The sequence below is a fragment of the Gracilinanus agilis genome, chromosome 6 (assembly GCF_016433145.1).
Source record: "Gracilinanus agilis isolate LMUSP501 chromosome 6, AgileGrace, whole genome shotgun sequence".
NCBI lineage: Eukaryota > Metazoa > Chordata > Mammalia > Didelphimorphia > Didelphidae > Gracilinanus > Gracilinanus agilis.
The window spans coordinates 178,696,645-178,710,120 of NC_058135.1; the positions used below are offsets into that span (position 1 = coordinate 178,696,645).

The following is a 13,476-nucleotide window of genomic DNA, read 5'->3' on the forward strand; positions in this document are numbered from 1 at the left end:
ACGTGATTCAAAATGGAATTAAAAATTTTAAATGTAAAGAACTGACCTTCCTAAGATTTAATTTCTGTTTGCCAGACAAACTTTTGAGAATGCTCTAATATTTGGAGAATGCTCTCATATTTGCTCCAAGAATAAAGGTTCTTCATATTTTCTCCAAGGAAACTGGGTAGAAGCCAACAATTTTAGTTGATCAGTTTGTGACTTCAAAAAGACTAATATTATGTCAACATTCTTGTCGCACTCAAGTAAACTTAAACTAACTCACATCACCTATAATTACTGATGATTCACAAATAAAAAGAGTAAAGAGAAGAGGTTTAACACTCTGTAGTTTCTGAGATACTTTGAGAGGTTTAATTAGAATAAAATCATTATCCTATCTCTGAGAAAATTTACAGAAACTTTTTCTTAGAAACAGTTTTAGAAAATAGGTTGGTTTTCAGCTTGTACAGACTCATGGATGAAAAAGGCCATCTATATAGATGAAATCAATGGAGTATGAAAGCTGATTGAAGCATATCATTTTTCACTTTATTTTGTTCACGAGTTTTTTTCTTGTATAAGTGATATAGGTCTTCTTTCACAAAACACTGAACATGGAAATATGTGTTACATAATAGAACATGTGTAACTTATATTATCTGCCATCTTAGGGAAGAGGGGAGAGAGAGAACATGGATCACAAAATGTCAAAAAACAATTATTAAAATTGCATCTACATATAATCCAGAAAAGAAAATGATTAATAAAAATAAAAAAGAGAACAGGTTGGTTTGGTCTCTTAAGAGAGCTAGAAAGAAATAAGAAAACAGAACAACATAAAATCTCCATTGCATTTTACAAATGTTTTCAGAGCAACATTTAACAGAATTTATATTTTAGAGCAGAAAAAAGCCCATTTTGTAAATTCTCTCTCTGTCTCTGTCTCTGTCTCTCTCTTCCTCCCTTCTCCCCTACTCCCCTCTTCTTGAGAGGATACTGTGGGGTGGTAACAATCATGCCTCTATTATAATAAGCCCTAGTCATGGCCCTGATTTAAAGTCTGGGAGGCTGTAAAAGAGATGCCATATACTTTTTTTGGGGGGGTTGATTTATTTTAGACAATAGTTATATCAGAGGCAAGGGAAGATTTACATTTAGCAAGACTTAACAATGAAAACTACTCAAAGATATTTCAGAGTCAGTTTAAACAACCTTTCAGTTTATCTGTATTTCCATATGCATGGTTCCTCCTACTGAGAAACTGAGGATTTGGAGATGAATCCTGACTCTGTTGCTCATTTTCTCTGTGAATTGGTGTTAAGTCACTTTACCTCACTAGATTTCAGATTCTTCATCTATAAAGTGAAGGGATTGGACTAGGTCAGTGATGGGCAAACTTTTTAAAGAGGGGGCCAAAGGAAATGAAATGCTCATATGTCAGTCTGTTTCTAAGGCAAATCTTTCGAAGTTTCATTGTATTGTATCCTACTCATTGTATTCTTCAGATTAGGAATAATGTTGCGCAGTGGGATAGAACATTTCAGGGGGCCACATCTGGCCTCTGGGCTGTAGTTTGCCCATCACTGGACTAGGTGAACTCTAAGATCCACACAATTATGTAATCATTCAGAAAGGGCCTTAAATGTTGTCCAGTTCAAATTTTTTTAGCTCAAAATCCTATGCTTCTACTCAAGGTCATTTTACTTTTTTATTTTTTAAATAATATTTTATTTCCCCTCCAATTACATGTAAAAACTTGTTAACATTCATTTAAAAAATTTTAGTGACAATTTTTCTCCTCCCTTTACCCTTCCCTAAGATGGCAAGCAATCTTATAAAGCTTTTACATCAGGTTCATTTAAAATTTACTTCATTTGCTACATTTAGCAAAATGTTCAGGCCCTGAGACTTTTTAATTGTGATGTTTCTGAAGCCAAATAAGATACCATTTCTTCCCTGCTGTTTATTAATGAGGACCTCTCCTGGTTTTACATCTGGATTTGAGGCTTTTGTTTAATTAATGGCCATTTTCATAGTAATTACAATTTAAAGGCTTTTTCTAATACTTAGCCTGCTCTTTCAGAGGTGGGTAAAATTTTTCTTTTTAATCTAAGGACAAGAGCATAATTTGATAAATTCAAAAAAATGCAGATAAATTTCCATTTTATGAAAGAGTACACAGGTTATATAAAATGCCATATTTAGGATATGATACTAGTTTCTAGAAATGAAACAACTAATAATAAAAGCCTTAGAAAATCTCAAGAATTATTAATAATGATAGGGAGGAATAGGCAGTGTATGTATATGTACTTAAATATTATTTATGTAAATGTTGATTTAGTATTTAATTAACCAGAGGGGATTTTTTTCTTTCAAAAGACTAGATTTAAAACATTACTTTTTCCACATAGATGTGTCATATTTTCTAATTAGGAAAAATTATGGCATTTGATGCAAATCAATCAAGTCATATCCAAACAGGTGCTAAAGAGTGAAGATGGTTCCATCTTCGTCATGAAAATGAATAGAGGAAATCTCCAAGAGAAATGATTCCCCCAGAAACTGATTAGAATAGTCTTTGATATCCCAGATGTGGGTCAGGGAGATCCAGGGAAGCCAAGAATATACAGTCCTCCTTTGCTCCAATTTTTGAGTTGTTATAGAAAACTCAGTGCTATAGTAAAAACTATCCTCCCCACTCATGCCTTGTGGAATACCTGCTGACATTCATAAGCAGACTGGATAGTCTTCTCAGACCTTTGTACCAGATTTTATTCAATATAAGGAGTGTGAAGCTAGGACACATCTTCAAAATTTGAGTGCTCTCATCATTTTAAAGAAAAAAGGCAAAAAACATGCCTAGAAATATCAAGACATTTTGTTGTTCTCCATTGTCAAAACTCCATTTGGTTAAAGGCTTCCTGGACTTGTTAGAGCTCACTGCCAATGGTGAATTTCCAGTGTCACATGGAGATTTCAGAGCATGGCTCAGTACCAAGGAGAGCAACTTTTCTTTGGGAGCAGATATGAAAAAGAGATGCTAGAAGCAACAATAAGGATTGCTACACTATTTTCATCAGCTTTACAAGCATACATACATACAAGCATACAATCATACAAGGCATGGATCCAGTGAGGCAGCAGCACAGTGTGGTATACTTAAAATCCAAAGACCTGAATTTTAAGTCTCAGCTATGTTCTTACTGTCTATATGACCCTACAGAAGTCACTTAAGCCCTCTAGACCTCATTTTCTTCATATGTAAAATGAAGAGGTTGGACTAAATTCTATTGTCCTAGAAGGAACAGTGACTGCTCAGAGAAAACCACTAATATTCTTTTTGTTTTGGGATTTCATGACCATTTATGGAAGTGTTGATGATGAAATTTACTTTCTATTATGAAGTGAAATATATGGGTAATAAGTTTAACTTCATTCAATATACATGAACTATGCCTGAGGATGCAGCAAAAAAGAACTAGAAACATTATACCACAATACTATGATCATTCTATGGCAAATATTTCCATTCCATTTATTTAGTGTGAAAAGAGCATTAAACACAAAACTTCAAGTCTGGTTCTGATCTCTGTCTCTAATTAGCCATATTACTTTTGGTACAACAAAAATGATCTTCGAGGTTCTGGTTTTCTTATCTGTTTAAAAAAAGTTGTCAGAAAGGGGGAAGGAAGGATGATTAGAATATTGATATTTAAGGTCCCCTTGAGTCCAAAAACCCTGATGCAAAGTGCTATAAATGTTCTCAAATGTTCTTCAGAGTATTTCAGAAGTTACTCTAATTTGAAGAATTTGTTGCTAATATGAAAATATATGCTAATATATGAAAATATATACTGCAGAGTTGGTCCATGATGATAAGAATCAGCTTTGAGATTATATACTAGCTAATATCAGGAAAACCCTTTATTTAGAATATAAAGCTTGAGGCAAACTAAAGTGAGGTGTACAATACATTGACAAATGGTGATCTAGTGCCCTTAAATAGGAGCTCTTTACCTGGAATATATAGATTCTTGAGGCATCTGAATCTAGATTCCAAGGTGGTCCATGGACACAGATGGGAAAAGATTTACTCATTTATTTACATGTAATTTGTGTTCTTTGTAATTTTTTGTATTTTATTTATTTGACACATTTAAATTTATTTTATGTATTCAAAATATTCTGAGAAAGGGCTCATATGCTTTACTAGACTATGGGACACAAAAAAGATTAAAATAATTGTTTTAAAGCATATTTCTCTTAAAAGCTATTCTTCTATAAAGTGACTTAATTAGTAACAGTAAAAATAACAAGATGTAGTAGAAAGAATGCTTGACTTTGTAAGGAAAGATCCAGGGTTGAATCTTACTTCTGACACATATGAACTATGTATCTATGGGCAATAAATTTCTCTCACCCTTATTTTGCTCATATACAAAATGGGGATGATAATTTCATTTACCTTTACCTACCTGTTTAGTTCAAACAAAACAATTTATCTAAAGTGCTTTATAAATTTTAAAATAATATATAACTTTTAGCTATTATTATTAATAGGTGACAGCAATGAATATGTTGATCAACATTAAACTGCCTTACTTTATGCCTACCCAGCTAAACAAATTACCTATAGAAGATAATGAAAAACTTTCATTCAGTATGACTTATTTTGCCAAATTAGGAGAAATCTAATTTTAAGAAATAACTCTCTGAGTTCCTCTATCAGCATGTGAGTTCTTTTAAGGGAAGGACAATGTTTGGATTTTCTTTATATCCCCATTGCTCATCTGATTGTTTCCACTGTTGATTAGCCACTATAATGTGTCACTATGAAGTATCATAAAGATGGCTTTGGTACGTCATCATTTATTGAGTTAATTTATTCTTTTTTGTCAATGTTTGATCTAAAGAAAAGAAGTAGTGAAAACCTTAATGGGAAAAGAATAGAGGATTGTATACAGGTGTGTGTTTATGAATATGCAGGGATATATATATAATACGTATATAGAAAAATGACTTAATGTACTACTCTTGAAAAAGACTCCTAGCATATTAGGCAGAAATTCTATGGGTAAAAATTGCAAAAGATGAAAAGGTGTGGGGGACTTTTATCTCTGCAGGTAGAGAGTACCCCCATTGATGAAACATAGAATTTCAGGAGGAAGTTACCTTAACATCTAATCCAAACCGTTATCTTAATAGGAACCCTCAAAGAGAATCCCATCATCTCTCCATGCAATATGGTTATACAACCTCCACTTCCCTTCAACTATTCTTGTAGAGTATAGCACGGTCTCCACTCTATTATGTTGTGTTGAAACATCTTTTTATTGACTGCCAAGCTGAAAGTGATTTTGAATTCAAAGAACATGAATGATAAAAATCTCTCTTTGGTAGCTTTCAAGTGAGGAGGGAGAAGAAATACAATTATTTTAGTACCAGTTAGAGAAGTTCTTCTTCTCCTTGTTGCCATGTAATTATGAAAGCATAGGCCTGCTATATTTGTCTCTTTGGTAGTATTCTGTTCTGCTCTTAGGTGAATGAGTATTGGAGTCACCAAGTATGTAAATCTCCCCACTGAAGTAAAAGTTACGGATAGAAAGATGGCTAGACCTAGGACTTTATGCTGAAGAGCCATCCAATCAATCAATATTTATTAAGCACATACCCTATTTCAGACACTGAACTAAGAACTGGGAATACAAGTAAAGACAAAAGACAGTCCCTGTAGATTATTGTTCACGTGACATAATTTGATAGGTGCCAAAAGTCTACTTACTGCAAAAGATTTCTCTATCAGCCTGTCTTTGATGTCTAAAATTCTAATACTGATGAATCTTATTAGGCTTATGATTTTACTTTTCCAAGGAACCTCCTATAAAATATAAATATTCATGGGGAACATTGATTGAATTTTTATTGAATATTTTAAAATATTTTATTTTCAGGAACACAATATCTCATTCTTATTCCCTGTATACTTTTAATGAGAAAGCAAGAAAAAAACCTTTAAAAACTGTAAGGTCAAGCAAAACAAATTCTTGCATTGGCCATGCTATCTAAAATTTATGCCTCAACCTATACTCTCTAAATCATTCTAGCAGCTGTTATATTGCACCTTGCTAGGGAGCAACTTGTTCATATGTTATACAATCCCTTCCCTCCAAATAAGTGAATTTGGTGGTGGGAATATTTAATACAAACATTTTTAGTGTGAGTCCTTCCTCCAGAGACTGAGATGGTGGAAGAGAATGTACTCTCAGTTTCAGCTATTTTTGTACTTTGGTTCTTGCTGTATCCTTTCAGTAAATATCCCTTTGTAAATGCTAATTGATGTTTATTCATTGATACTGAGGAAAGATAACTGATCAATTGATATTGTGGGTGTTAGCTAGCAACTGATATTTGGGGGAACTGATATTTGGGGAATTGATATTTGGAGTCTTATGAATTACTATAGTAGAAAAAGCCTTCAGCACCTCTCTCAGTGTTAACTCTAGAGCCCTACTAAAAGTGAAGCAATGGACCTGACTTACTAGTCTGAGTGTTGATTGGGGAAGAGACACCTCCACCCCCACTGTATTACCACATATATAAAATGATTCTGGGTACTTGCAGTTAAAATGGTAGGAAAAGCATCATGTATAAGAGAGCATTTGAACTGAATTTTGAAGGAAAGTAGGAATTATGAGAAGTGGAAGTTAGTAGAGAGATCATGACACAGTCAGTATATAGATAAAGGAATGAGAGAGGAAGTGTTAGGCATGAGGAACAGCAGATAGGCCAGTATGACTATTCTATGACTAAAGGGCAAATTTATCCATTTTAAAAAGTAGAGAAGAGAATAGAGATTTTATACTATGTTCCAGTGAGCTTGACTTAGAATCCTTTTAAAATTCTTGAATGTGCTATTAAAAAATAGTTAGAGGACATTTAGAATGAGGAGGAATGATCATTAAGAGACTTTATGGCTTCAACAAGAATAGGATAAATCTTTTTTTAAATATGTGTTACAAGATGCAATAGTATAGAAATAACTTACTTAGATTTTAGCATTTTATAGAATTTTTCATGCTATTCTTATAAATACGGAGAATCCAATTTTATGTATAAGATGTGTTATAGATAACAAATGTTAGATATATGTTTGGAACTAATCAAATAGTCAAACCCAAAGTTTAGTTATTAATGCTTTGATATCATTTTTGAGTAATATCTTAAGTATGGAGTATGAGGGATCCATTATTGGTCTTGTGTAAATTGGTTCCCCCCCATCAATGTCTTGGCTAAAAGCATATACACGAATACTTATGAAATTGGTAGATAATATAAAGCTACAAAATATATGATATATGGCTGCTTTAGCATAATAATACTCAAAGAGTATTGGGCTGAATCCATAAGGATCAAATTTAGTAGAAGCAAATGTAAAGCTGGATTTAAAATCTATAAAAAATAAACTTCATAAGTACAAGATCAAAGATGGGGGTGATTTTTTTATCTGAAAAAAGATATGGGCATTTTAATGAGATGTAAACTCAATATGAGTCAACATAATGATATGGCAGAAAAAAACCCTAATAATAAGATCTTAGGTAACATTAAAAAAATACTACTCAGGGCCATAGAGGTGATTGTCTCATTATATTCTGCCCTTGTCTGACCACATACAGACTATCATATTAAATTCTAGACATTACATTTTAGGAAAGTCATTGATAGGATGGTATCCAGCAGTGGGAAACCAGGATGACCTTGAGCTTCCATTATATGAGGATCAGTGGAAGGATTTCATGATGTTTAGTCTGTAGAAGAGAAATTTCAGGGTAACATGATAGCTGTTTCCAACAATTTGAAGGGATGTCAGAACTAGTAATGGGAGCTAGGTAGCATAGTAAATAGAATTCTGGGCCTGGAGTCAGGAAATCTCATCTTATTTATTTCAAGTCTGGTCTCAGACAATAGCTCTGGGATCTTGGACAGATCAACTCTATCTGCCTCAGTTTCCTCATCTGTAAAGTGGGCTGGAGAAGGTAATGACAAAGCACTCCTATATATTTGCCAAGAAAACCCTAAGAGGAATCATGAAGAATCAGTCAAACTGGAAATGACCAAACAACAATAGAGCTAGTGTGTGACAGATTCATGGCTGGGTTTTTGACACCAGATCTTCTGACCTTTCCAGATGCTTTTTCTAAATATGATCATTCTACTATCTTCACCATTGAGATTATATGACAACTTGTTATAATATATTATTAAACAAAAAATACCAAAACATTTTATTTTGTTTCTCTGTTCTTAAATTTCACCTACAAATGCTGCTGGGAAGATATAGTTTAGCTAGATGTCAAGCCACACTATCCTAATTTTTAAAATTTTACTTATTTTATAAGTGAAGACTGCTCTTAATGTGTAATTTTCAATTATGCTTTTCTTGTAATATTAACTGGTGTTAATTTTTATACTATGTCTGTTCAGTTGACAAGAGATAGCTGTTGAAGTGGCTGAAGTTTTGTTCTTGGTTCATATTACATTTCTAGTTAAGGACAGCTTTGCGTCAGTTAACTCCATGAAATGGAGAAATAATTTATGCCTTTAATTTTGTCAACTTCCATGATTTTTAGGAAATAGTTTGTTTAAACAATTTAGGTCAGAGCTGATATAAGGGTTATGTATTCTTATTTTTTAATCCTACTTTGGTGTTTACTTTGTTCTTGCCATCTGTGTATTTGAATATAGAGGCAGCTGATTCTTATATGGTGCTGTGTTATCAAGTTCATTTAAACTAGCCTTTACTAAATTTTTCTTTAAAGCTTTGTTTGTAGATATTTTCGAGTCATTCTCTTCTACTATGTTTGTGTCTTGGACTTCCCTGTCACCATAATATCACTTTATGGTCAGGTTCTTTTTTTGTTTGCTCATTTTTTTCTCATTTTTCTCATTTTTGCTCTAGACTATGTTACTGTTAGGCTTGATAACTTCTGGGGAGATGACTGGCTTGAGTTTCTGTTTTTTATGTCCTTTTGCATCTTTCATAGTTTTAGTCTGGGATTTTATAAATTTTTGGTGCTTTTGAAGGGGTGTGATCTAGGGACACATCTGTTCACTGTACTCTGTTATTTCCTAAAACAAGTTTGGGTGTCTTGGTTTTTGTAAAGTTGAGTTTTCATAGATTGTTGCTAAACTCAGTCACTATTAGCCCACTGCAAGTTCTTCAGGTTCAGAATTTTCCTTTGGTTTTGCTCTTCTGTAGTGGTTTATTCCAGTGCAGATTTATGTGCTGGGCTAAAAGTTAAAATTGGTTCCCTACTCTGCTCTTGGACTCAGAGCCACAAGCTATGTTTCTGGAATTTGTTCCTTGTTCCTTACACAAGTAGGGTCTCTGCTCTCTCATGATCACTCCTCTCTTCACTGGAACTGTGATCCAGGACTAGGTAATGGGCAATAGACAGAGTTACCAGATGGCACCTGTTCCTGCTCCCATTATTAGCACAGGGAGTCTCTGGAATTTATGTGTAAGTGTTTCATGCTCTGGATGGTAGAAATCTCCCTTACCAGGACTTCTGCCACTGCCAATCCTGGCCAGTCTATACCTCAGTATTTATAGATCTATCTTCCCAAGTTGCCCTGGGTTGGAAAAATGACTCTGTGACTTTTTCTTGGCTTTCTTTATCAAAATTGTGGATGTGGTTGTCAAGGAGCTGAGGCAAAAAGCTGCTTCCATTCCATCATCATGACTATCCTTCCACTAGCCTTTACTAAAACCTATACCCAGAAAACTGAACAATCATGAAAATTCTTTATCACAGTGCTTTTTGAGCATTTTTGTCATATTTTGTAGGGAATTCACTCTCAACTGATCAGATTGTACAACATTGCTTCTTCCACTTTCATTCCCTGTCCCAACCAATTAACAAGCACTTATTAAGCACCCATTAGGTTTTGGATACTGTGCTGTGCCTGGGATATAGAGAAAAATATGAAACAGTGCCTGGCTTCAAAATAGTAGGACACTATTGTTCAAATTAATAAAAAGATAAAAAACCAAACATCTAATCACTTAAATGTAATTCCTCAAAAACCTACGTATGTATTCACACAAGAATATACACACATATATTTGAAACTTTTAAATATCTATTGATGTACTTATGTGAATATCATTTTAGTTGTGAGTGGCATGATCTTCTTGATTTATATTTTCTATTCAAAAATTTCACTACATAATTTAGCCTATGAACAGCCAATATTATAAAGAGAAATTTATCTAAAAAGTGACAAAGAATACTATTTTCTTGTTGGAATCCAAATTGCTTTTTCTTCTAAGAGTAAAATAGGTCCTATTAGCTATTATTATTAGAACAATTTTGATTAATTGGTCTGTAAAAAGGTGGCCCTTTTATGCCAGTGCAATGTGTATGAAGTAAAATAACATTTGTAGACTCAAGATGAACTAAAAATAGTCTGCTCCAAAATGCCTGCTTCTATCATATACTGAACATCCAATGGAAAGTTACTGTAGAGATATTTGAACTTTTCCAGAGAATAATGTCTCCATAATTTAATAATTTACTTTGGAGTTGTTTCAGCTACCAAGAACAAGAAAACATGTAGATCAGAGGTGAACACTGTGATGATTACAACTGAAGATATTCTGATGGAGGAATGTCCTTGTCTAGTGATAAAGTTGTAAAGTAATCAGATAGAGCTGAGGCTGAAATTTGTATTTATCAGAAAGGTTGGGGGTGGGACATCTAGATGGCTTAATGAATTGAGAGCCAGGCTTGAAGGTTGGAGGTCTTGGGTTCAGATCTGGCCTCAGATACTTCCTAGCTATGTGACTCTGGGCAAGCCATTTAACCCCCATTCCCATACTACTCTTCTACCTTGGAACCAATACACAGTATTAGTTTTAAGATGGAAGCTAAGGGTTTTTTCAAAGAAGGTATATGGAACATTTGAACAAATCTGTTTTCAAATTAGTACTTTTTCAAAAATTTTAATGTTGAGACCACTGCTTCAATATCACTGAATGTTAAAAGACTTAATGGGGAAGCCTCCAGTGTGTTACATAGATTTCTGTGGGGGATTTACAGGAAGACAAGGACAAGAACTGCATAGAATGAGAAGGTGTGTATGGGTAGTGATTTGCACTGGTGGAGGGAATACCTGCTTTAATAAGGTTCAAAGATCTCTACAGGCAACGAAGTGTAATTTCATGTGAAAACCTGAAGTTCTCATTTCACATATTGAAAGAAATGACATTTCAGTTACTTTCCTCCAGAAATACCTTCAAGTATTGCAAATATCAGAAATGACCATATCATATATATAAAAATATGAAGCATTATTTTTATACCCACAACAAAACATGGACCTGCAGATGTTTTCAAGCAATCTTCTAAAAGCTTCATACGAGTCTTCTGGAGTTCAGGACTGTCCCATTCATCTTCATCTAGGCCCCAGTATAAATCTATGACCTGAAAATAAAAATATCAAATTATGTTAATTTATCCTTTGGTTTCTGTTCTCTTCTTATAAGAATAGGTGAAAAGTAGTATTAAATTTTCTGTGTTTTTCCCTCCTAGTTTTGTCATTGGAAGAAAAAAAGATGATTTTTAAAGATTCATTTAATATATGTATTTTTATGTGAGGAAGAGTCAGGTATGAAAATTGTAATTTTTTTGTTCATACACTCTTGATTATACTCTTGAAATGGACACAGAGGGAAATGAATGTTAAATATGGGAGTACTTATGACTCAAGTTTTCATCCTTTTAAAATGGTGATAAGATTTCCAGAAAATGTATGAAAGTAGTTAGAATAAGGTTGTCACATCATTTAAAACAACTAAGTGAGCAAGCATGGTATCATTGTATACTTTAACTTTAGAGGGTAGAATTTTCATAATAATGGTCATTTTTATAAAAGGAACTCAAATATATACCCTTTCTTTTATAAAAAGTTAGTCATCATGCTTTTTATATCAATGGGATGATTTGCTTATATCTCCTACACCTGTAAGCAGCTCAGCTTTCATCAATATATGTTCCAAATGGAAAACAATGAAAGGTACATATCATCATTTCCATTTGTAAAATGAGGATAATAGGACTTGCTATCTACCTACTTCAAAGAGAATTGGGGAAGATTATTGGGTCTCAAGAGTTTTATGAATACGATGGTTGATACGTACTACATGAAACAGTATGGTTTTAATCTTCTCCAGTATCTAAGGTAAATGTTTCAACTATATTTTTCCACTGCTCCAAAGGAATAATTTTTCTTCTCTCTTTGCTCATCTACATGACATGGAATTAAATAAGGGGCAAATAATTTATATGTCCTTCTTGGTTATTAGGTTTATATGCTAACCATTGAAAGAATAACTGAAAGAATAGTGATAACTGACAAATACCAGTAACTTTAGGGGAATGAGGGAATAGGTAGGGAATGAGAGAGGAACACCAATATAGCTGGGGTAAAGTAGCCCACAGCTGAATGGGGAGAGGTAACACAATATAACTTAGCTGGGGAAACAAACAGTAACAAATCAATACTGCCAGAGAAACAGTTAAAACAAAGTGGATTCTTGATGACTGGGAAGAAGACTAACAGGAAGTTTATTAATAGGTTGTTTAATGTTTTAAATAGGACAGGTAAGCAAGGGAGAGAGTTAGCTAAAATTTCAAGTCTATAACCAACTGTCAAAGTAAAAATGTTGGCTGGGGAATTGGCTATACTATCTACAGCCAGCCAGCTCTGGCCATGCTGTAGAGGCAAAGGGGATTTGGGATTCTCACAAAGCATGTTCCAGAATGATATCCAGATGAACTTAGGAAACAGGAACTTTTCAGGACACAAGAAGTTAATCCAAAAGGGTTAGGGAATACAGGGCTTTCTGTTGTTGTCCACCAACAACAGGAAAACACCCAACTCTACCTAGATCTTGACTGTACATCAAACTCCTCTAGTGAGATCCCAAAATAGTCCACAAGCTTAGTTGAACAAAATGTCACAGCCTCCAACACTCTCCTAGGCAAAAACTGTCACTTCTCAGTCTCTGGGGACAAACCTCTCTGAACATTCTGGGTTTAGAATGTTCACTGTCTCAGCCAGGGTTTTGCTTAATCTGGCTTTACTTTACTCACTACAACAAGTCCTATCTATAACTTATAAATTTCCTATTAATTTTCCATCCATCGGATATGGCTCTTCTTGCTCTATGGTTCTTGACATCAAGGTATTTGGAAAATCTCTCTGGTAACTCAAAGCAACATTTTCTACTTATAACATGTCTGTATATATCTCACACTCTGGTATATTTTAAGGTCCTTGAGGAAAGAGTGCATGTTATTTCTTTTGGGGGTCTCTCTACCCCTGAAGCCTAGCATATTGTCAGTGAATCAGCTGGTTAGCATTTATTAACTCCTACTATGTGCTAAGTGTTGGGGATAGAAATAAAGGTAAAAGACAGTCCCTGTT

At 34.0% G+C, this 13,476-nt stretch overlaps 1 protein-coding gene across 1 annotated transcript in view; it reads right to left on the reverse strand.

Moving 5' to 3' along the window:
- The window catches only part of NWD2 (NACHT and WD repeat domain containing 2), a 171,111-nt gene that overhangs the window by 67,041 nt on the left and 90,594 nt on the right, over positions 1 to 13,476 (reverse strand). The window contains exon 3 of the mRNA XM_044680197.1: positions 11,355 to 11,471. Coding sequence (XP_044536132.1) covers positions 11,355 to 11,471 — 117 coding nt within the window. The remainder of the gene's footprint in view (positions 1 to 11,354; positions 11,472 to 13,476) is intronic.